At 40.5% G+C, this 25271-nt stretch overlaps 2 protein-coding genes across 5 annotated transcripts in view; one reads left to right on the forward strand and one right to left on the reverse strand.

Moving 5' to 3' along the window:
- Positions 1–24411, reverse strand: LOC136437863 (WD repeat-containing protein 97-like). 3 transcript variants are annotated; one of them, XM_066432428.1, is made up of 34 exons: positions 24341–24411; positions 22611–23088; positions 21957–22112; positions 21312–21370; positions 21107–21164; positions 20603–20755; positions 20026–20093; positions 19709–19764; positions 19378–19540; positions 18715–18843; positions 18002–18180; positions 17485–17580; positions 16730–16968; positions 16160–16232; positions 15473–15655; positions 14762–14900; positions 14356–14462; positions 13702–13852; positions 12931–13006; positions 12258–12416; positions 12088–12145; positions 11571–11708; positions 10882–11144; positions 9135–9255; positions 8780–8815; positions 8201–8457; positions 7506–7658; positions 6781–6947; positions 6097–6253; positions 5337–5447; positions 4742–4769; positions 3854–4040; positions 2965–3038; positions 1–1692 (listed from the first exon to the last, which is right to left on the reverse strand). In XM_066432428.1, exons 2-34 carry the CDS (start codon positions 22989–22991, stop codon positions 1487–1489), a joined length of 4581 nt encoding a protein of 1526 aa, XP_066288525.1. In that variant the 5' UTR covers positions 22992–23088; positions 24341–24411; the 3' UTR covers positions 1–1486. The 3 variants fall into 3 exon arrangements, with proteins under 3 accessions (XP_066288525.1, XP_066288527.1, XP_066288526.1); XM_066432430.1 differs by lacking the exon at positions 8780–8815 and having other exon boundaries at positions 8201–8445; XM_066432429.1 differs by lacking the exon at positions 8780–8815.
- Positions 24412–24601: 190 nt separating this feature from the next.
- Positions 24602–25271, forward strand: part of LOC136437866 (uncharacterized) — a 58313-nt gene continuing 57643 nt past the window's right edge. For both annotated transcript variants that reach the window (XM_066432432.1, XM_066432437.1), the window contains exon 1: positions 24602–24681. The gene's annotated coding sequence lies outside the window, so the exon portion shown is untranslated. The remainder of the gene's footprint in view (positions 24682–25271) is intronic.

Here is a 25271-nt window from a genome sequence, read left to right on the forward strand (position 1 = left end):
TACTGATCAAGGAAGATGTATTGTTCGATATACATGTACAATGTTCTGTGTGTTCAGTTGTTTGTTCAACCTTCCTAACCACATACAATGTAAATTTTTTTACGCACGCTCGCATCAGTTTTGGTTTTCCCAGAGGATGTCATCCATATAATCAAATCAGCATGGCCTGTAAAAGATGGTGCAGCATAAATATATCATGCCTACAACAGGCAACTGTTATACATAAATAAGGGTTTACAGTGTTAAGTTTTGTCTACAGTGAGAACAGTGAGATTGGTTCACTTTTGCACAGATAAAGAGAAAAATTATAGCTAAATGCTGATACCTAAATAGATAAATGTTAACGCCCTCTTTTACTATAATAATCATCATAATGTGACAAAGGGTTGAAAAATTGATAGACTATAAACCACAGTACTCATTGTTTGGGAATTCAGTAGTATGATTTAATCTTAAACGATTTAATGCTGGTATAATATACAACTGTTACTTTATATTTACATCATTATAAAATGTTTCAAAATTTCAGAAAAATTACATACCTTTGTTGTATTCATTAGATCTTAGTATCTTACAAGAATAGAAATATTACTGCAACACCACAGAGATATTTATAGTGGCCAAAACCTTTACCACCTACATGTAGTTACAAAATGATGTTTACGACTTAAGAGCAGCATTCATGGGCCTTGTTATAGCTTGCACATTTTGCGTCACTGTGTAACTTCAGAACTGCATAGGGTACAAACCAGTTCACTACAACATAAAATAACATTTTTCAATCATCTACAGTACTGTAACGGTTGTAAATGCAACAACATATGAATTGTATAGAACATCTATACTTAGATACTCCTAGGCCAGTAACCAATTTAATACAACCCTAACATTTGTTTAAGTATGATATTGTCAGCCGGTCTATAGTGACTACTCAATGGACTAAAAGAAAACGGTCACAATTGATAGGTGGCCATTACAGACAAGATTCTTATTATTATATGCCTGAGTCAAAGCTTGAGTCTGGTGGCCCTTAGGAAGAGTTTTCCACAGGCATAGGTTTTACTAAATTTACTGGAATATACAGGAAGATGATAATACAGAAAGCAATATTCAAATTGCCATTCATGTACATGTAAGTAAGTTAGTCAATGCTTGAGCCTGGTGGCCCTTACGAAGAATTTTTCACAAGCACAATTTACTGGAATATACAGGAGAGTTGTCATTCATGTATGACTATAAAGTTAGTCAATGCTTGAGCCTGGTGGCCTTTTTGAAGAATTTTTTGCAAGCACAGTTTTACTAAATTTACTGGAATATACAGGAGGATGAAAATACAGAAGGCAATATTCAAATTGCCATTCATGTAAGTAAGTCAGTCAATGCTTGAGCCTGGTCACCTCTATGAAGAATTTTTTGCAAGCACGGTTTTACTAAATTTACTGGAATATACAGGAGGATGATAATACAGAAAAGAATATTAAAATTGTCATTCATGAAGATATGACAGCTCGTGGACAAAGTACTTGGGTGCCATCTTGAGTGTGATGAGGATGGGCTGTTGTAGTTCCTCATAGTACCAGTCGGCAGGGCTGGGAAAGGGGTTCATGGTTATCTTCTTGGTGGGGAAAGACAGGAACGGTGTGAAACCCTCCACTAGGTTTCGCTTGGGCAGGATAGGGGGGAGGGTGACATCTGTGGAAATGATGAATGAAAATATTATTGTTACAAGATGGCGAAGACACCTCATGTAGTATACATGTGCATGATGTGTGTGGTGTAATTCCTATAAAAATGAATATTGTAAGGAATATCTTGTGAAATGTTAGCATCTGTGTGAGTAAATTACTGCTTTTAAGTGTCATGTGACATATTCTGCATGATTATACATGTAATCATTGTGGTACAAAAAGTATATAGTCTGTTTCTCATTCTGGACATATATGGCTGAACCCGAAGTCATACCATATAGATATAATCAACACTCAGCTACGACAACGTCTACAAGATGTTTATATACAAAATTGGCAATGCGCTATTCGAAACAATTCCAAACTTTCCTTTCTTTCTACCTTAAACAAGATTTATAAGCAAGAAAACTACCTTTCAAACATTAAGAGCCTCGACGTACGTAGAGCAATCACAAAACTCAGAATTGGCTGCCATAAATTAAGTATAGAAACGGGGAGATTTCAAAAACTCCCTATAGACCAAAGGGTTTGTCCATTTTGTCCAGAGGTAGTTGAAGACGAATATCACTTTTTGATTGTATGTCCCAAATATTTTGATATACGTAATTCACTATACTCAATGCTATCGTTGGACTTACCAGGATTTATCTCAATGGACTTGAAAAGCAAATTTAAGTACATAATGACATGTGACAACCCGTGCATGGTATACATTGGGAAATATATCAAAGAATGTATAGACGTTAGAAACTCCTCCAATAATTGTAAAATCCCATTGTCATCCCATACTACTACACCATATTGTATAAGATAGACTAGTACACCATATTGTATAAGATAGACGGATTAGCCTAATAGAATGTTATCTATGTACCAGTGAATGCCATACTCTGTACCTTGTACAATAGTTGTGCAATAAAGTTATTATTATTAACTTCTATATATTCTAAATCATGGTTACTATGCTTATGTCTGAATAAACTACTGTAACAGAACCATACAACTTTATTACTGGTCTACATGATATTTGTCTTATCATCTGAAGTAATGCAAGTCAACACCTGTAGATGTATATAATAACCTAAAAGATAACAATGTTCATTTGTGGTGTTGGGAAAATCACTTAAACTCTGTTATTGGACTGGTTTTGACTCTATTTGTCTTTAAAAACAAAGACAGAGAGTCAGACCACTCCTCCTTTATACCTTGACTGTGCCTCCGATTTCAGGGCGTACTTATATGATTTGAAAGATACATGTATGAATGCACATCTTACCTGCCAGACCTGTCTCTCTGTGTCGGTGACATTTACTGGTGTGAGTCTCTCCTAGACGTAACAGGCTCCCCTTACTGTGGAGTAGACAACAGATAGAGTCAGATCAACCATATGGCACAGTTAAGTACATGTACATGTATATGTTTCATCTCCAATAGGAGCATATAGTCACAGATGTGAAGACTAATTTGAAATTATGTAAACTTTACCACATCACTACATTACTACACTTCCCAATCAAACCAGGCAGGCATCACAATATAATTATACCGATAATGTATTTTTCAGGGATCTGTTAATAGATCCTACCGGTACTTATTCCAGTACCTTAGAAGTGTTCCTTTCAATAGAGAGGCAGAGAAGACAGAAATGAGAGCAAGATTAGTATGCTAGAAGCTAAATCTACAAGTTTAAGACTTAAGTACAAACTTTAAGATGTTTTGACACTTTGAAACAACATATCAAAACACTATCACATGACCTCTGGTGTTCATGCTGCACTCCTGCATTTACACACAGAATGGAACCAAAACATGAACATAAAAATGCTTTCTATCTTCACAAAGACTACTTGAAATATCTGTCTACAATAGCAAAGAAAGCGACATCATTCATGATGATAATCAAGAGCTTGGTCACATATGTCATACAATCATCATACGGTTGCAAAATGAATGCATTCTTGTGATAGTCATGCATGTGTCCTACAAAATTCAGCTACATTTTCTTATGGAAAAGGGTGACTTAGATCCCTGTCTGCACTTGGTTCTGTCACAGCCTGCTTGAAAACTCTATGTCATCAAAATTATACGACGGCCTATGACAAATGTGACCGTACCGTAACCTACAACACCCTCCACCCAAAGTCTGGTCTATCACATGTTTGTACCTGGGAATGTGTGGCAGCACCAGTACTGTGTTCTTGGCGCCCTCCGGCTGAGGGGTGGGGACTTTCTCCTGAGCCTTCCTCATCCTGGCCAGCTCCTCTTCCCTCACCAGCTCACAGAAGTAGTTCACCGCCTCAATGGGCTGGGCATGCTCGATGGCAGACTGGTCGGGCGGGGCGTCGATGGTCACTGGTGAGGGGAGAATCAAAGATACCGTAAATCACTTTAATATAGCTGCAGGAAAATATAGTGGTTGGGGGGAAATGGAGTAGGTCACGGCACTTAATTCTAACGGTGGGAACAAACATTTCTGTCTCAAATGTTAGTGATCAAATATTAGCGATGATGAAATTTTAGCTGTTCACTAGTGACCGTTCAATCAGCTAAAATCAAAATCAAGAATTACAGTAACTAAAAATGTAAAAAATATGTATGTTTCACCTAGCCTGGGTTCTATCCTCTGTAGTAACTGCTGGCTAAAAATCATTTTGCTTCCTAAAAAGATCGAGCCAGCAATTACTTTGGAGGATGGTACACAGGCTATGCATCACCATCCAGTTTATCTAAATAAGGTGACTTCTCCCTGGTTGTAATAGGCTACTAGGTGCTATGTTGATTATATACAGGAGAAATGTGCTTGGGAAATTCCCCTTGGTATTTTTGATAAGTACAGTGAACAGTGTACCACAACTTACATGTATCTTTAAAGATAAATCTTAGTGTACTAAGATGTTTTGGTACTTGGTAAATGTTTTGGCCTTGACGCTGTCTTAGAAATGCATCTTTCATTGTCTTCTCTGCTTAGATGAAACACAGTTATCATTGAATCATAGAATCAACCATTACATGTAGTACAACAACTTCTTAGTACATATAAGCAGTAGACTTACCAGAAAGCCGTCTTCTTGGTACCTCATCCTGAAACACATGTACATTTGTGTCATCATTACAGGGTAAAACAATACCAATCTATGCAGCAAGTGATTGCATGATACAAACATGTTACATTCTATCTAACATAAAAAGCCAGTGCTAACTAAAGGACAGTCAGTGGCTGTAATTGTTGATAAATACAGACACAGATATACATGTAAAGGCATCCTCCCCTTTCTTTGGTCCCTCAAAAAAACTTGGACAGCTTTTGGTTTCAAATGTGCTAGAAATTGACACATTGGCGCACCACATCCGTAGTGTGTTTTTTGGCAAACTTTTAGACAGATTAGCCAAAGAGGCTCATTGGGCGTCACTTCACCGCCAGGGAAGGTCGTGTAAATAAAAAACAAACAAAGTGCCTTCCCAATGGCACAACATCGGGGCATGGTGACCATCGAACTCGGGACCTATTGCTCTAACCATTGAGCCACACCGATGTTGGTCCCTCTAAGGTGACGAAGAATAAAAGAGAAGTCTCAGCAAACACAGAAAAACAGTGAGTAACTGTTTGAGAAGTAAATACAAAAAAAACTACTTGGTGTAGTTACTTACAGGAGTTTTCTTGAGGATGCCCTTGCCCTTCCGGCCTGGCCTGGTGGGCAGTCTGGTCATCCCCTGGACACCACCGGACCTCAGCTGGTCAATAGTGGCCTGCAGATGCACCTACAGATGGCAGACAAACATCTCTGTCAATATTTATTGATCTGATGTACAAATTATCTGAACCTCCTACTGTTAACCTTTAGCACTTTGAAGTAGCCGTTTGGCAACCAATTCCTTATTGGTTACAGAGTTAGGCAGCAGGGAAAAGGTTGAGTCAAAATTTGCACAATTATTTGCCTAGTTTGTACATATAAAGTTGGTACAAAAAATGGCTTTAAGCTAATACTGACAAAAAAGAAAAAAACACAAACTGCCTCTGGCACTGACCAAAGCTAGCTTTTGGTCAGGCTGGTGTTTGGCCATAGCTACATTGTATCATCAAAAATCATATACAAGTTACATGCATTAAAGATACAACCCTTAGAAATCAAAACTATTGAAAAAACAAATCAAAGCTATTGAAAAAACTTCACACATTGTTTTGAGCAACAATCCTTTCATTGCTTTATAATGACCTTTGTCAGGAAGGACGTTAAGGTGTGCGACCTAACCAGTGTGGATCCACTGGACAGAGCCGCTTGGAAGCGCAGTGTGAAGACTAACCAAACTGCTGCCCACCCGTGTCAGGGACCCCCACAGCAGTATAATCAAATACTGGATACTACTACTTTCCTAAGGTCAAGCCTAAGTGTTGGCAGAGTGGTTTTACCTTGAACTTGCCGGTCCAGGTGTCGAGCCAGCCTTCTGCCATGTTCTTCAGCATGGAGTGAGTCTCCCCCGCTACAGTCCAGGTGTCCATCTCCCTGTAGAAGTACCTGTGTGGGTCCTGCATGCCGATGTCACCCAGGATCTTGTGGACCAGGAGGCTGGAAAAGGTTGTAAGGTGGTTCAGTGGTTAGGACTGTTGAATTAGAATCTAAATGTTCTGGGTTCGAATCCCTAGCGGGCTCCAATGTTGTGTCCTGAGGAAAGGCACTTTACATCTATTTTCTCACTGGACTCAGGTGAAAATCAGAAGATTACCAGAAAGACAATATCTTGTAAGCAGAGGCAGAATATTTTAATTCAACTGTGTGCCCAAATTTTTTTAACAAATGTTCAGGAATAAGAAGAAAGAAAACTGCTTTCCACTCCAAATTTTTTCTTAACCCTACTCGAAGTACTTGGGTTTAAACTAATTTTTGCCACATATTCAACATTTTTTATAAGCTCCTCTTGTTTCTTAACACACAGAGTACGAGAAAGGAGGAGCTACAAAATGTATCATATGAGACCAAAAACTAAAAAAGCTTGCTGCATGTGTCTTTGCTTCACCCTCAAAGCTGACAATTTCTAACAGATCTAGAGAACACGTGGGAAAATTATCATTATCATAATGACAATATCTACTTACCGTAGTTCTGAGTCATTCTCCAGGTATAGAGCCATCAGCTCCAGGACGAACTCTTTGCTCTGTATGCGGAGAGCGTTCAGGAGTTTCAGGGCGGACTCCACGAACGGGCGCTCCCGGGGGTCGCGTACGTTCGGAGCGGGAGGGCCACCCAGGAAATCCATAATAACCTGGGAAAACATGAACAGTGTTCATTTTTTTTTGTACATGTACTTGAGATATACAGAACAGTCATACACTGAGCACTGAGACATTTAGATACATGTACATGTAGATGCTCCACTCTTCTCCCTCAGAAATAACTATTAAATTACACTTATCGAGAAGAGTAGGGGTGACCCGGTGTGCTTGGCTAGATACTCAAGCCATAGCAAAGCTGCATTGGACTACAAGCTAATGAAAAAGCATTTTTATGCATCGTCCTCATTCCGAGGTTTGACCGCTTTAACTTTTTACTGAACAAACTTTCGTGCAAATACTTTCGTGACAATGATGCCTTTAACATATCTTAATGTCCTCTTAGGGATCAAAACATGCATGAAAATAGAAGAAACCCACATTGCTGTTTTGACTCCAACTTATTCTATATACTTTCTGTGGTGCTATTTGCATCTGTGGCAGCTAGGATGATGTTTAACCTTCTCCCTGCAACCTAACTCTGTTACCAATAGGGAATTGGGTGCGAAACGGCTACTTCAGTGTGCTAAAGGTTGAGTGTATTGACTGACCTTGACAATGTCGGCAATGTTGGTGAAGTTCTCCTGTGAGTGGAGCAGGGTGATGGCGTCCACGATCCCCGCCTTCTGCGGCCAGTCTGCGATCTTCAGGACCCGCAGCAGGTTGTTCAGGTACGACTGCATGGTCCATGGCTTGGAGATGGACTACATAGAGAGAAATAACTTGTTCATGCCCGGAGGACCTATTTTGGTCTTCAGATTCATTGCTTATCTATAGAAACTGCTGGTAACAAATAAAGAAAAATGGCAAAGAAATATTTTCATGAACAACTTTCACGAAACAATGGCATGAACTTCAAGGTAACTTTAAGTTTTATGTCATTTGAAATAACATTATAGTATATACATCAGAGCTGTCTCCAACTCAACATTTCCATAATTTTTTTGTGGGGGGGGGGCAGTGAGGGTCAAAGGCATTCAATTGTGGTCAAAATGTTTTGTCATGTCAAGAAGTTAAGATTTTTGTCCCTCCACATGGACGGATGGGGTCCACACAAGCAAATTTTGTCCAGTGACACTGATGGTTCCTGGAGATAGCCCTGACAAACATTTTGCCACACAAGATGGATTTTCCAAATCTCCAATGCCTTCCCAAACTAAAACCAACACATACATGTAGACTAGAACCAGCACGTATTGAGAAGTGTTTACTTCTTTCATAAGTCTTTCCTAAAAAAATTTCTCACCTTGGGGTCTGAGAAGAACTGCTTGTACCAGTCTGTCCCATCAAACTGTGAGATGAAGTCAGGTAGTGGTGTCAGGGGTCTCGGCGGCGAGGGGGGTGCCGGTGTCGGCTCCCGTGGGGGTGGGGGAGGTGACGGTGTGGGGGGTTTGGGCGGCGTGAGCGGCCTGGTCACCATCTTCTTGATCGGCTGCCGTGGTTTGATCTCGCGTTTGGGCTTGGGAGGGGGTGGAGGTTCTGGGGAGGGTTCTGGGGAGGGTTCTGTATGGTTGGGAAGGAAAACAGTGAGTATGATATTATCTTCTGACAGAATAACATGGGAATATTGTTGTCAAAGGTTTCTAGCATGCCTTGGTAGCACCATATAGGGGATAGGAAGTACACCGAAGAAGATCAGGAGTTTGATTCCCGACTTAGCCATTAGCACCTCCAATTTGCATGCTACTGGTAGGGGTTGCATTTTTCTTGAGAGGAAGTTAAACCCATTGTGTAAGAACAGCAACACCTTAAGCATGCTTAAGATCCCAGCCACCTTTCTCAGGAAGAGTTAAGGGACACAAAAACCTGTCGGCTTCAAACTTACTGCCTTGTTGGTTGAGAAATCTCGCCTTCGTGTCATCTGAACAAATAGAATACAATCTTAACAAAAGTCTTTCTTTGACACCAACACAAACAAGGATCTGACTTGTAACACTTAATAGTTGGTGTCTATTAATGGAATATGTCTCTATAGACAAATTTGACTGTGCCATATTTGTCCTAATATGAAAGCATATACATATACATGTACTATCTATTACAATAGCCTGCTATCCATCCCTGTTACAGCTACTGGTTCCTTTCTGTCCTTTCACAAATAGCAATGGGAGAGAAGGGACCTGATAGCTATTATGGATACCAGGCTACCATTGTAAGTGTTAAGTCCCCACCATACTGACCTGGGGTGGGCGGTTTCTTGGCCTTCTCCATGAGTTTGGAGAGCATGGGCGTCGGCTCTTCCTCCTCATCTGACCAGGACTTCGCCTCATCAGAAAACTCCGTCTCCACAGACTCAGGTTTCTGGATATTCGGTGGTAAATACGTACATGTAAGATGCAAGTGAGAGATAGCAATGTTAATTATCCATTTCTATACGTTGCACCACTTGTGAATTGAGTGAAAAATATCTTTGAAAGTACAGCTTTAAGGATAAGGACAGAAGTGCATATTTTTCAATGGAAATGTAGAATTTCAGAAGTACATTTAGCAAGAGCTGAAAAAGAAGTCTTGATTCCAACTAAATTTCAAGACTTAACAAAATCCATATCTTATGATAAGTGAAAAATCTTTTGTTATTCGTACAGTCAAGTAGCTTCGAAAGCATGCAAGCTCCTTCACACATTGTGTTTTGATTTAGTGAGAGTACAACGATACAACATTGTATTTGAAGTGCAAGTCCTAACACGTACACAAAACTACTTTCTCTGTGCTGGTACCATCAGACTAGATTCAAAATAATATGTGACTCTTCTAAGTAGATATACATCTGTACTGTGATAAACTGTGAGGGATAACAAACTATACAGTGTAGTAGTGCCATCTTGCAATTTCTATCAGAACTGCAGGTGCATGCATTGACAGCAACTAGGGTACCATACACAGTCACGTCACAGCTACAGCCTACAGGTACTCCAAACTCACGAGCGAGCTTAAAGATAAACTGGAGTCTTGCTTCTTCCCGAGCGGACTTAGACTTAGAGGTAAACTTGTGTCCAGTTGCCTCTCAGGGGATCTTAAAGGTACAGTAGAAGTGTCCGCTTCCTTCTCAAGAACACACAAAGGCACAGTGGTCTCCTGTTTCTTCATGTGTGGACTTAAAGGTACACAAATGTTCTGTTTCCTCACGGAGGAACTTAAAGACAACTTGTCAGCTGGTTTTGAAGGATCCGTTCTTGTCTTAAGTTCAGCCTTAAGCTGATGCAGCAAGGCACGTCTTTTTCTGCGGCTTTTAAACTTGTTAACGACCAGCAGAGCAAGCTCATAGTTGAAGGGAGTGGACTGTGGAAGTTCTGCATCCACAGAAGACGGAAGCTGATGTTCCTTTGAAGGATGTTAGTGGTTAAAGATTGAGTTAGTATAATAGCATAAGGTATTAATGCTAGGTTTGCATGGAGGAAGGACATGAGAGAAACGCTCATTGATTCAGTTAACTCAACAGAAGTTACAAAGGTACAATGTATACTAGCATTTCATTAGTAATTTTAAGATCAATCATTACAAGTGAGTGCATGGGTTTGCTTGGAATAGCAATTATCATAGCAAACTGACCTTCCTATATGTCCAAGGATTTTATCAATATGTTAGATATTATCTATCTACATGTTAGTGCAATAATTTAATATATACTAGTCAAACCTGGTCAGGCAACCACCTCCAGTCACAAGCCACACTAAAACAGTCCTGTCCATTTCTACATACTATTATTAGTTAAACCAGCCCTGTCAAGAGTAAGCACCTGTCCTCAGCAACCATTTCCCCCCGTCCCTTGAGTGGTTGCTAAATCCAGGTTTTTCTGTATATATACATGTATGTCTTTTCCATTCCATTGCAGAAGGTATTCTAAGTTACTGTTAGTCAAGTCTTTGGTAGTGTTACAATCTTTAAGACAACAGTGTGTGCACATAAAGAGTTCTCTGTCCAACCCACCGTCCTGTTGCCGTCTATCTGTGCCAGCTGTTCTGCCGTGAGAGTCGGAGGTTTCCACTCTGTCTGTTTCTTCTTCTGCTTCTCCATCTCCTCCGCCGGCCACAGCAGCCGCACCAGGATGGAGTTAGGGATGAAGCCGCTAGGGTTGATCACGTACGTCATCGGAGGCTTCTCTTCTTTCTCCTCCTCCTCCTCCTCTTTCTTTTCTTCCTTTACTTCTTCTACATCCTCCTCTGTTGGTTTTTCTGGTAGCGACTCTATTCCTGATATTCATATGTAGGAAACAACAGTTAGTTTTTGGGAGTCAATAGCACAACCGATGCTTACCACAGTGACTATGTTTACTATATAATGGTTAGAATGAATAAAAATAGACGGAAACAATCTTTAGCTTTGTATATCTGCCTTTCTGAAGCTTCACTTGGTAAATATTCTGGCATCAGACTACAATCTGTATAATATTATGTACTAAAAATTGTGTGTCTCTAGTCTTCACTTATGTGCATTACGTTCACAACAGTGCTTCACACTTTCTTGACAGAAAATATGGATTGATGTGAGTGCATAATTGTGATGTACCTTTTAAAAACACACATGAAAGACACTGCCATACATTACAAAGGAGATCATAGAAACTACTTTTAATTCGCATGATGAAATAATCCCAAATCTCCAAGTCTGTCCATTACCTGTAGGTTCTCTGGATATCTTCTTCTCCCTGTCCAGTGCTATAGTGGTTACTGGTGTGGAGGGGAGAGACTTGACAGCAGCAGTCGCAGGAGGGAAGAACCCCAGGGGACCTCTCTCTGGCATGTAGGGCTCCTCCTCTGTGAAACAATATCATTCACACACTGTAAATATTTGCAATTCGTTTGTCTGTTCAGACCCTTGTAGTGGCACATACACGTAGTGCAGAAAGATTCCTTGCTGTTTCAGTAGCAAGGTATATTTTTACATGATGGGGTTGATCCTTCCCCTTTAATGTGCTCGAGGCACCTCCTCAAACAGGGGACCCCCATTGTACGTCCCTTCTGAAACCAAGTTGTTCAGCCTAGAGCTACCAGTTGAGCTATAGGGACATCCCTAATATTTGCCATTGATAGTCATATATCACACAAGTCAAATACAATTAATAAAATGTAAAAGAACACACAACATGCATGTCATTATTGACGAGGAAACAAAGTTGACAGGAGTAAACCTTACCTGGTTCAGGCGGATCAAGGAAGTACGTATCAGGGTCAAAGTCATCAGGATCTTTCACCTGGAGAAGACATTAAACATTGTCAAGCCAATAAATCAATGTAAGCAAACTTAAATGCAGTTACAGTATTTCTTTACACGCAAAAACATTTAAAAATAACATAAGTCCCTACCTTGATATCATGAGTCTTCCTGTAGAACAGATCCAGGTATTTCTTGAAAGCCACACTCTTCACTTTCTTCTTGTTGAGCTTTGGCTTCTTCTGTCTGGTCAGCTCTCCGCTCTTGATCTTGAGAAGCTCATTGTCTCGTGCCTTCAGCACTGCGTAGACCTGGGAAGAAAAATTGCAGCATTGAGGACTGAAAATACATACTACTAAAGTCCTCATGTTCACGATAACAACTATAAAGTGAAGAGTGGACTAGAAAACCAATCGTTCATTCGTTCCTTCTTTCGTTTGTTCGTTCAGACCCTTGTAGTGTGTAGTGCCTAGTGGCACACAGGGCAGCAAGTTTCCTTGCTGTTTCAGTAGCAGGGCATATATTTACAGAGAGGGGTTGCTAGCTCTTCCTTTTTTAACATCATCAACTCATTTGAGGCACTTCCTACAACATGGCACTCTCATTTCACCTTCCTTCCCAAAGACGAGTGCAGCCCCAACTGAGATATCCTGACCCAGGATTGAACCGGGGTCTCCAGTTAGCAACATATTGGAGCCAGGAGTACATCTGTGAGGTTGCTACCAGTTGAGCTATACATCTACATGTGCTATATATATATAAGTTCAAAGTCTGATGATTAAAATAGATGAATGAATACAACTAAAAATAGTTGTCAAACTGTACCTGTTCTTTCTCTCTCTCCTCCCTGTGCAGCTCCTCCTCTTCTTCTACACTAAGGATGTCCATAAAGTGGTCAAATCTGTGGGGAAAGCACACATTTTTTAATTTTTCAAAGGATATAAATTCCCTTTACAGTGGTGTAACCTTCCTTACATTTTCAAACAGCTGCAAAAAGCCAGTCAAAGAGCATCTGAATAATATTTAGCAACATTGAAGATTGTTAGGACTTTGCTCTACAAGATGCTACAACAGGCTTCACAGACTCTATTGTGTCCCAACAGGATTTCACCATTCACTTGGAAGGAGCTTACATGTATTTTTAAAACATCCTCTCAAGCCTTAAACAGAAAAGAATGTCCAGAACTATGATCTGTTGTCATTTTGAGCCTTTCAAGCTTTAATTTTTTTCCATCCCCCTCATTTTTTAGGAGCCAACGTTGTTAATTTTCATTGTTAAATCTGTCATTTCAAGCTTAGGCAAATAAATTTGCATCATGTCACGAAGTTCAGATTTTGGGATGAATGGGGTGAAATTTATTGTCTGCCCCAACAAACAAATTTGTAGGATAGGTCCTGGAGACAGCCCTGCTTCACGGACAACATTCTATCCCAACAGGACGTCTTAGCTCACTTATCGAAAAGTGTAGGGGTCCTTCCTGGTGTGAATGGATCAAATAAATCTGTCTGGATATAAAGCTTGTACTGTTCATTACAAGCCTGGTGTGTTACGCCATGAGGCTTTTTACCAGGTATACAATACAAACAGGACATCACCTGAACAGAGAGGAGTGTGCGTTCTTCAGTCTCTTGATGTCTCTCTGGTTCAGCTGGTTCAAGTGTTCGTTGTTGAAGGAGATCGGCTCCTCCTGGAAGGGCTCTGGGAACTGCATGGACACCATGCGGAAGATGTACGTCTTGGGCATGTCTGGAGAGGAGAAGACGTAAAAACATCAGACTTAAACTTCCTTATTCTAAAGACAGCAAAAAATGGGCTATCAGAAGAGCTTTCTATGTATGCACATCATTTAATACAATGTTGCACAAAAAAGTTAATTTGTTACATGATGTCTTACAATGCCTTGCAAGTTGTTCCTTAAAACACATCTACCACCCATTGGAAGTATTTATAGTTTGAGGCAATGAAGTACAATGTACAAATGTATACTACAAAAAGTACATGTACATGCAATTGATGTACATTGTTTTTTACCTATAAAAGAAGAAGGAAACATGGTCATTCTCTCCAAAATAGACCCCTGGATTAAAATAAATCTTTTCTTGGTTGGTTGGTTGGTTGGATGGATGTATTGAATCCTGTATTCATAATTGGGACTCCTAATGTATACTTTCCAGACATGAACTTGGATACTAAAAGCTGGCTATGGTATGTCTAAAAGCATGTCTGTATGAAGTTGTGTCAGTACTCACAGTGGTTATATTCTATCCTATGGAGATGTTTGCCAATGCCCACCAGTAGATCACCCCTCTGACTACAGAAGGCAACGCTGTGTGGAGCAACGTTCAGCTTGATAATCCTGTATGGGAAGAGAGAGTTAACAGATCAATGATTGAGAACAACACATGTCAACACAATACAGATAGTCTGTTAAAATTGAAGAACGTTTTTTTGCACCAAATTTCCAACCAACATAATTTTTCCTTGTCTTTCCCTTACAATGCTACATCACTGGGTATAAGAATAAGGGCTCTTTGTATTCCCAACCAATTAAACAATTATTACAGAAATGTTGGCAAGTTATTGTTATTGGTGATGTACAAAGAACCTTGGGGATGTCCCTTATGCCCAAGAACACGTCAAGAGTAGTTATCATACCTAATGAGACTGTTCTCTTCGTTCCAAATCTTGACCGTCCCGTCCAGACTGGAGGAAGCGAACACTTTCATCCGGGGGCAGCACGCCAACGAGGTGATGTCATCTATGTGGTCGTCGTCTGGCCGGTGGTCGAACCGATCTGGAAATGGATGAGACACTTTGATACTGGATATTCTTACATAACGTTTCTAACATGGAAACATTTTAGCAGGCTTAACATTTCTGTTAAATGTAAAATCATGAGAAAAGAAAGCCCTACCAATCAACGTTCAATCAACTGTCTCCTGGTTAAAATTTGTGTTAAGCAACGGAAATGTGACTGTCAAAGTCACAGGAACTTCACTTGCCTTTAATAGTACCATTCTTAATAGTTTTAGGAATTGCTACTGGACTAAAAAAATAGTTGTTGCCATGGTACAGTAACTTTTGAGTATACATTCCTTAAATGTTTTGATTTCAATACTCAAGGGCTGTTAGGGGGGGCCAAACTTACATCATTCCTTTCTTACATCAAAAGCCATCTGCTACCAAAAATTCAAGACCAGGTTCTTGAGTTATGCTGACCACAGAATGCGTAAACACACAGTCAGACAGACAGGTCAAAAATCATACCTCCATTTTCATGTTCGTCACTACATATACACCGTGTACTACATTCTCTACAGGACTGGCAGTGTAGGGTACATTGTGTCCTGAAACTTTGTTACTTACTCTTCTCGACCAGGTTGTACATGACGACACTGTAGGTGGCCGTGGCGGGCTCCTGGAACCCCACGCACAGCCGCTCCTTCAGCGTGGCCATGTACAGGGGCGGCTGGGCGCAGTAGAACGACATCAGGGGCGACAGCGCCTCCTCCGAGAACGGGAAAATCCGCCAAACTTTCACGACATTGTCTGGGGATAACATGTGAAAGAAAAATTAAGTAACAAGTGCATTACTGTACAGGTGTAGTATCAACATAGTCAGTAAATTTTGAAATCTTTTTGTTTAATGTTTGCTGTTTTCACGGTGACCTCTTTGTCTCAAACTTTAAAAAAAAACACCTTGAAAATGATTGTTCTTCCTTCTGCCTGCTTTCCCCTCTGTTTCAACCGTGAACTTAAAATCATGGCACACACTCCATTTCCCCCTACCAGGAATTTAAATCCCTGTGAACTTAAATCCAGTTACAGTAGCAATGGTCATTTCAAATTCAGAGATTTGGAAAATGTAATTAACTTCAATTCTCATAGTCATTCGTGTATCTTATCTATTGAAAATGCATCAATCTGCATCCATACATTGTAGTTCAAAAATATACATTACATTCAGTAATACCTGCACAACTCTTCTTTGCAACTATAACACCACTAACCTGCTGATATGCAGGTGGTATTTTGAAAACTGTCTATACATACCTCTGCCAGCAGAGATGATCTGATTCTCTTTGTAGTTTGCCACCATACTGATCACACCCCTCATGCCATGTGCCTACAGGAGAGACATTGAATCAAATTTCGTCATCAACCAGAAACATGCGTGGTACGAAAGAAAAAAATCTCATACCTTTGTCAAATTGTCAAATAAAAGTAAAAAAGACAAAGTTTCTGGACAGTAAATATATGACTAACTCAAGTCTCCAATATGAATAATCTTCATAATCATGTAATGATTATCATTACTTTTCATTGCATGTATTGTAGGTCATGTTTACATTGTACGTTCGTCTGTACTTTTGTGGTTCAGCTATTACCAGCGAGAGCTGCCTTGGCTGACCCAGTGTAATGAATTGTTTCATTCTCAATAAATACAAATACAAAATAAAATCTGGAAAGTTTAATAGTACAAAATTTTGATTCTTACTCCAAAAACCTTTCCACAGTCAGAATGCTTGCCTCATCTCTCAACTGAAATTAGACACACTTTTGTAGATGTGTCTTTGAACTAACGTATGAGGAGGAATAACAATGTCCTTGCAGAATCCTTACATCAGTTTTGAAGTACGGCAGCCCAGTCTCCCAGTCTAACGCCGCGATGTGCCCGTCCTTGCGTCCCCCCAGCACGATAGTCCGGTTGGTGTAGGTGGTAGAGGGGACAATGGACCTCTTGGGTCGTAACGCGAGGATTCCCTCGCTGTCTGCCTTCAGTGTCTTCATCCACGTGACGTACTGGATAGCCGGGTTCACCACGTACTCATAGATACACAGGCAGTTGTACCACTCTCCTCCTGGGGGGGAGGGGGGCATAATGTGTTAGAAAAAAGTAATCCAACTACCCATACACACATGTACATAGCTTTAGAAAACTGGGAGAGTCTGAAGAGTTACTGTCCAAGCAGAGGTTTGGATCCAGCTGGTTTTCAACACGTTTTTAGGCGTTTTTGTCAGGCTTCTAATTTTGTCCCCTTTTCTTTATAATTTTACAATTAGTCACAAAACCAGTCGGAGCCAACATTCTGCTTGGAGAGTATGTACGGTTACAGTTTAATAGTTTTACATCACAATATGCTCACTATGGTTATTGATACACAAACACAAATTGATAACGCAGGAACTGATCTCTCATCCTTGTCATCTAGATGTGGAATTGCTTATCACTAACATGTGGCACTTACATGAAGAAATGTACCCCAAAATTACTCATACCACCCTCTACCAAACTCTGCATGATTCTCAATTGGACTACTTGAGGGCAAACTTAAGAAAGTTTATGAAAGTTGGGAGAAATGATCTAGAATGCTTACGGGCATTAGGATGGAATACATCCTTGATGGTGCAGGGGTTGTTGGTGGTGAAGGCCTTCACTAAGTCTCCATGGTCAAGTGCAACAAACATGGTTTCTGCAAGGAGGAAAATATCTCAATAATGTCAGCACTAAACACATGTACAGCACAGTGTTATGTTAGCTTGATGTAAAACTCATTTTATATACCTACCAAAACTTTGAATGATTAGTCAAAAGGACAGCTTCAACTAATGACTAAACAATCATAACAGATATTCCTTCCATTGTTTTTTTGCAGAAATCTGCCAAACTCTAAAATAAGCAAATGTTCACAGTTGAAACAGAGTGTGTTGTGTTCCATTTGGTGGGAAGTCTTTTAACTGAAGAAAAAAACGATAAAGTCATGTGCAGTAAATTCATGGACAGATGGTTTCCACAGTTGAAACAATGCTTTATCAACAAAACACATATCTGCAGTGTCATGCGGAGGCACTGTGAAAATAAAACGGCAGCGAATATTTCCAGATTAACTGTACCTTCCGCTTCCGCATACACAGCGTCCACGATGGTCCTGTTGCTGTCCAGCAGCACAGTGGTCAGAACGTTGCCGGTTGCCGGGGCGATGATGCGTACAGCGGAGTCCTCACAAACACAGATCGCCCTAGGGGGCAGTTGACCCTTGTGCTCCGTGTACTTGATGGACTTCACTTTACTCCTGTAGGAAATATTCAAATTTGTTTTTACCTTCACCAGAAGGTTATGTTTTTGTTTTGCTGTGGTGGAGTGGCTGTGGATGCATGTGCATTTCATATAAACAGCATAACTCAAGAAGTTGTGGATGGATATGCATGATATTTGGTAGGTCGGGGTAGGCGTCTGAAAGACGAACTTCAAGTTCAAGAATGGTCCTCCTGGAGGCTACCTACAGTACTGCAGCATAACTTGTAAGTATGTTTATTAATAGTTTGCTTTGTTTCAATAAAAGTGCTCAATGCAACAGACATGACAGACATTTCAGGTCATGGGGTCAATGGAAGAGTTTATTTATTCATGGGGAGTTGCTTTTTTTCTGTCTGTTTTTCTGCCGTCCTTTCACAGTTACATGTATAGATATTAAGATATTTTCCATAAGCCAGTTGCATTCATCCCAGAGTGAAAGGAAGTGATCAACAGACACATGTAATGTTAATCAAAACCTCTAAATACTTTGCACTCTTGTTGGTGATGCAGTGAGAAGCATTAGACTTACCCCATAGTTGTGAAGAGATTGTGGATGTGCTGTGTTCTCCACAGGTCTACATGATAGCTACAGTAGCTGAACACATGGTCCTGTTTGATGATGGACCCCAGGCCTGCCACTTCTTCCTCTGTGTCAATTCTGTGGTGGGGAGGGGGGCACAAATTGGTTATTAAGATCAGAGCTAACACAGATTACCAAGTTTTTCTTTGAGGGAGGATAGGAAATGCACAGACATTCCAATGTGAATTTCAGTAAATCGTAGCTCAAGAAAACACAAGATCTTTGTGTTCTTAAGTTTTAGACACTTTTAAGTAAGTACACAGTGGTAGAATATCTCTGTGTATGGCCAAAAATGCTTGAGCTTTGTTTGTCTGTTTGTATTGTATACCCGGTAAAAGGCCTCATGGCATACCACACCACTTCTGTACGAGTACAAGCTACATTTCTGGACAGATTTATTTGATCCACTCACCCCGGGATGGACCCTACTCTTTTCATTCAATAAGTGTGGTGGTTTCTTTTATATACTTCAAGTGTAGCTCTCGTCAAACACGGGACTTCCAGCTTTTAGTTACTGAACTGCAAATAGGGTACCAAGTGGATGCACGGCTAAGAGTAGTAAGACATGTGCATTCACTCAACTTTCAGTTTTATCCATTATAACCTACTTACTTGTCGACTTCGTCACACGTCTCTAGACTCCATACGCGGATGGTACAGTCCTGCGAGGACGAGATGATGAAGGGACCGTACGGATACACGACGAGGTCTGTAATTGCGCCCGTGTGTCCGACAAACACCATCCGCAGGCCCCAGTTGTCGTCCCACACTTTCACTGTCAAGTACATGGATGACATCAATACAAGGCCTCACTGTTGGGTACCTACTATATGTAAAGACACTGTGAACTTAAACTAATATGCTATTAGGCTCGCCCCTTAGGCCTCACCAAAAATTGAAGTAACTTTGATACCAAAATAATAAACAGGGGCTGCAGGCCTACCTGAACCATCCTTCGATGCTGTGATGAGATTCTTTAGTGGATTGAAGAACAACAAGCTGAAAAGAGAAAGAAGAAAAACTCTGGTTACAATTTTGACATAATTATTCCAAGTTATGAAATGTACTTAACTTTTTGGTATCAAAATAGATAAGTATGCAATAAACTTCTAATTCCTTTTGTTGAAGCTGTTGTTAACCTGATGCAAGTCAATATTTTGGGGGAAAAAACAGCAAAATCATATCACAAAACAGAAATCAGAGTAAAATGCTTAATAAAGCAAAACTAAAAGATATCAAACCTTCAGAACCAAACCTTACCTGGTGATATTTCTGGCATGTAAATCTCGTCTGTAGCAGAGCATCTGGCCTTGATACAAATTAAATACCTGCAGAAACAAAACCAAGAACTCAAACAAAAATAAAACTATGACAACCAAGTAGATGTAAAACAAAATCATATGACACTGCAGTAATTTGCAAAAGAAATATTTCTTTCTTTGGAGACTGTTTTGAATTGTTTAAAGCTATAGCTACTGCTGCTTCATATATGAACAAGTAGCTCAAGCAAAAGTAAAACTATAACAGATGAGCAAATTTATGAAAAAAACATACGAAACTGCTGTGATCAGGCTGTCTCCAGCTTTAAATTTCTTTCCTTCCACCGTGTCGTTTGTGAGCCCATGTTGTTACTTTTCGTTATTAAATCTTTTATCTCATGCTTCTAAAAATACATTTTCATCAGTTTCATGTCACGAAGTTACCATTTTTTGGATGGATTGAGTGAAATTTTTTCCCCCGCAACAAGCAAATTGGATAGATCCCGGGATGGAGGGACGGGTCCTGAAGACAGCCTTGGTAGTGATAAGACAAATGTCTTTAAGAAAGTGTAACTCACAGCTACAGCGGTCCCACAGACGGCGTAACATCTCTGCTGTCTGCTGGCTGTGTCCTCTAGTGCCAGGTGTGTGAAGACATCCTGAGATGTCAGCTCCTCTGTAACAACCTTCCTCTGGATCAGGTACCTGTTACAGTATCTGAAGCACCAGCACTGTGGACGAACAAATATGCAACTTCATTTATGATTATCTATAATCCATTGTTATTATCTAACAGATATGTAACAATATTCGCCAGCAGATAATTGATACAGCTTGTATATTGCGCCAAATACAGTTACTCAAGCAACTTGATATGATTTTGGAAATTGGGTTTGCTTGAGTAACTGTTATTGGACATATCTTATTACCTGGATGTCTAACCTTCATCAACCTATCTCGTACATTGGTCTAGAACAGTTAATCTTAAATTCAGAAGCATAGAAGACCTTTTTCTTAGTCAAGAAAATGTTGTGCGGAATATTAAATGTAGCAAAACAACAAACTGAGGTTGTTTAACCTACCATAATGTGCCCCACCCCTGCAGTAACCACCTCGTTGGTGTTCTCATTGTATACCAGGCTGGAAAACAAAAAGAAATCTTGATTAGAATCCTTTTTTCCCACATAACTGCAAGTTTTCACTATCGTATTCTTGGACGCACTAATCCATAACACCAAATCAAGAACTTCCTAACTCTTACAGAGAAGAAAGAGATTGTTAACTCACCATTTGATTTGGTAGGGTGACTGTGCACATGACAGGAATTCAAATTCAGCATTCAACAGCTGTAAGGGAACAGGAACATCGTAACATGATTAACTCATACTCCCACATGCCAACCTACATTGTAAAACATCACCAACAGCATTCAGCTTCAAAATCTACATTTAGTGTTCTGTCATCCCTTCAACTTTACCTGTTGAACTACATAATCAATGACAATAAAAAAATGCTTTTTTTGCAAAGCCTATTTGCCAGCAGAATTTTCCTGATTACTTGGCTGTTTACAAGGTGTAGCTAAAACCAAGGCTCAAACCGACCTAAGTAATCATGAAACAGGACTAGCCTCTACCAGGCTCCGTCCGATCGTTGGGAAAATAGTAGAAATCAGCCGCTGTACTTCGCTATACAGGGTAGGTCCGCTATACAGTAAGGTTCCATTTCGATGATGGCATATTGGACCCTCTCTCCGTAGCTAACTCCCTTGGCACACTATTCACTCTATTTGGCCAATTTCTACTATTTTTCCAGCCATCCCGTGGAGCCTGGTAGAGGCTAAAACAGGACATCATATGACACAAAGACTACAAACACGACACGCTGCGCCTCTCTCAAAAAACCCAGCTCCATGAATATAGATTGAGATCTCACCTTGAACTCATCCTCCCCAGCTGTCCAGGTGACATACTGGTCCACCTTGCTGCAGTACAGAAGTCTGTCCACCTGTTCATCCAGGTACACACTGTACTTCTTCCTGCCGTCCACATGGAACACATGGATGGACTCCATGTCCACACTCAGGTATTCCTGAGGAAAACAAAATACAAATGATCTCGAGTCTCAATCCAGTGTAGATGGTAGAGGTAATCTTACCTCCCCAACCTAAGTTAGATACCCATTTTTACATCTGGGTAGAATGAGGAAAGTTCTTTTCACAACATAGGTGGCATGTCATAGGATTCAAACCCAAGACATCTGGGTTCTTGGCCAAACACCCTAACTGATATGTCAAAGGACGCCACAAAATCTGGTGTAGCTCACTCAAAAACCAATCTTCCAAGAGAGAAAGACAGGGAACATGTACTTTTGTAGAAAACTACTTTTGCAACCTTCCTTGCTTTGTACTCAGCACTTTTGAGAAAGAGTATAAGAGTTGAACAACAATTCACTGGCCCCTTAGTTCATAAGAGATCAGTGGTAAGTCGTACAAATTTTTCAATTTCTATGTTTTGTTTTTGATTTATAGATTTTGACTGAGGTGGGCGGGGCTACGAAATATGTTAGGTGCAGCGACAAGTTTCTCACCTGCGTGTTTTTGTTGTAGATGACATGTCTGATGAACTCATCATGGTTGAGTTTCCTGACGGGGTGCATGCCGTGCTGGATGGCGACCGTTTTCAAGTCCGCCTTCTTCACGGCCTCGATGCCCATCTTCATGGAATCCCGCAGCAGTTTCCAGTACATTCTCGCCTTCTCTCTGTCCAACTCGGGGTCCTTCTTTCTCCCGCCTGGCGTGGAGACACCGCTGAGCGTACTCACAAAGGTCCGTTCGCGCTTCATACTAGTACTGAGGTCCCGGTCGCTCAGATCGGTCATGAACGTTCTTTCCCGGGATTCGTACGCGGAATCGCGTCCCCGTTCGGATGCCGTGATGGTGCTCCCGCGAGTCCTGGGCATGTCATCCATGGCGGAAGTTTTTTCCTTTTCCCCGAGACTTGTTGTGTTTAGATCAGTTGCTGGCTAAGATGGTGGTGCATCGATGATCTAAGTCCATGTTGACCACCTGTTGAATACGAACAACAACAGTAGTCAGGATCAGTTCTTATATAAAATTAGATGTCAAAACGCAAAAGCCTAGATTTCAATTCAAATCTGAAAAGTTGAAATGAAGTGTTTCTCCAAAAATGCTTGATTGGCAAATTGAAATTAACCATATCGTTGGTTACTGCTGTTTTAAACTGAACAGTAACGTTACATAGCTGTCACAGAATCCTAGTCAACTCGCCCCAAGTCCAACTCGCCCCAACTATTTACTAACCAACTCGCCCCAAATTAAAACTTATCAAAATTGGTTTTATACTGGTTTTATATGCATGAATCCTACTTGTAAATATTACTTTACGTAGTAACAAAACCTTCTGACTTTAATTTACCTTTTTTGACGTATTTTGGCAACGAACTCGCGATAGGTATTCGCTGGCGGACCCGGTCGGCATATCGGCCCGCCATGACACCGTGCACGGCCGCTAGCTCTAGTCTCAAGCATGGCGATCCAAAAGACTGCTGAGGTCTATGTGCTAGGAAACTAAGCATCTTCGAGCATGAACTTGAATAATAACTTGAGCCAGCAGTCAGTCATGCTTGAGATTACAGTGAGCGGGCGCAGGTCCCGGTGAACCGGCGGGCCGACATGCAACATGGCCCGCCGGCGCTTCCTGCATCCATCGGCGTTAAATGCCGACCAGAGAAGAGAAAGTTGAAATTAGAGTCACAAGGCTTTCTTAGCATGTCAATCAATATTTAGAAGTGGGATATATGCATATGAAGCCAATCTTGATAAGCCGCAATTTGGGGCGAGTTGGTAGTAACTCCTTGGTAGTAAATTTTTGGGGCGAGTTGGACTTGGGGCGAGTTGACCTGTTACCGCTGTCACAAGTTACGAATATCTTGTTTGTTATCATATCATGTACATACATAACTATCGTAGGCATACACATCTTTGAGACGTAAGCGATTACGTATATCGACATAGCGGGACCAACAAGCACAGAATTGGGCCCTTTTGAGTTTGGTAAACTTCTGGAAACCACACAAAAACTGTCAAAAAGGCAGCAGCTAAACTGCAAAAGCACAACAAAACGGCTGTCAAGTTTGACCCATATATTCTACACATCGAATAGTAGGAAATTAAATACCATAATTCAACAACATTGGAGCCCCAAGCAATCTGCAAAATACTATATATTAGTACGATTACTTGAATCTTCGAAATAAAGCTTTGTTATTGTAGAAAACAAGAGAAAGTTTGAAGTTACCTTTACAAAGTTTCCTCCTACCGCCATGTTGTTTGTCACCATGGCGTCCATGGCATCATGGGAGATTTACCTCATCACTGAAATTTATGAAAAAGTAATGCACTCATTTAACATTCATGATACATTTTATAACTTTCACTCACTATTATATTATTTTCAATATATATCTATTGATCTGTCAATACGTTATGTAAAATATGTAGGTAGTTTATTTGCAAAAAAAGGGATAACATTTTGCACTATTTTCTGTCTTTCACCGGTGCCATGACCGCGTAAGAGTACAGGTCACGGGTGTGTTGTCAAGCACTTCCGGTATGCGGGAAGATGCAGTGATTTCAGCGGTGAGTTTTTACCTTCATTTTTACCTGTTTATTTAACTTTCCCGATATCTTTATAGAGGAAAAATCTCGCTTGACATTGAAAAATAACTGATGCTATGATTATTAGCTTGCTAATATTTCTGGGGGGTTGTCGGTGGGAATATATTTACACCTGTTACGGCGTCGCGGAGGTAGCTAGCTTTTCCCGCACTGCAGCGTTTTGAAACATGCAGCAGAATTTTAGCTTGTTCAGCTGGACAGTTTAGTGTTTACATTCTGTCGTAGCGAGAGATTCGGTGCGGTTAAAGTGTCAAAGTGTAGAACTACATGGCTGTTTTAGATATCAACGTGAAACCGTGGTGTGTTGGGCCGAGAACATGCGTGGGAACATTATGCCGGTTTCGTCATTTGCATGAAATCAATATTTGATGGGACACACCCTCTCAAAACCTTGCCCTTGTAGGTATCCCGCACAGCAGGGGGGGGGGGGGGGGTTACAGCTTGTCCTTTAATACACAATTATCAAACACATGTATACGAAATAATGATGCAACTATGCTAAAAGGTGTTGTATACTAGCAGTAGGTTGTTCACACGAAGATTTTGTTCTC

The sequence above is a fragment of the Branchiostoma lanceolatum genome, chromosome 7, assembly GCF_035083965.1.
Source record: "Branchiostoma lanceolatum isolate klBraLanc5 chromosome 7, klBraLanc5.hap2, whole genome shotgun sequence".
In the NCBI taxonomy this organism is placed as follows: Eukaryota; Metazoa; Chordata; class Leptocardii; order Amphioxiformes; family Branchiostomatidae; genus Branchiostoma; species Branchiostoma lanceolatum.

What these genes read in the sequence shown, in the direction of transcription:
- LOC136437863 (XM_066432428.1), bottom strand. Translation starts at nt 22,991, where the DNA reads ATGGATGACATGCCCAGGACTCGCGGGAGCACCATCACGGCATCCGAA. An exon ending in GGAAGACTCATGATATCAAG is followed by an intron (nt 12,146 to 12,257) that starts GTAGGGACTTAT and finishes TGTCTTCTCCAG; the next exon opens with GTGAAAGATCCTGATGACTT. An exon ending in GAGAATGACTCAGAACTACG is followed by an intron (nt 6,254 to 6,780) that starts GTAAGTAGATAT and finishes AACCTTTTCCAG; the next exon opens with CCTCCTGGTCCACAAGATCC.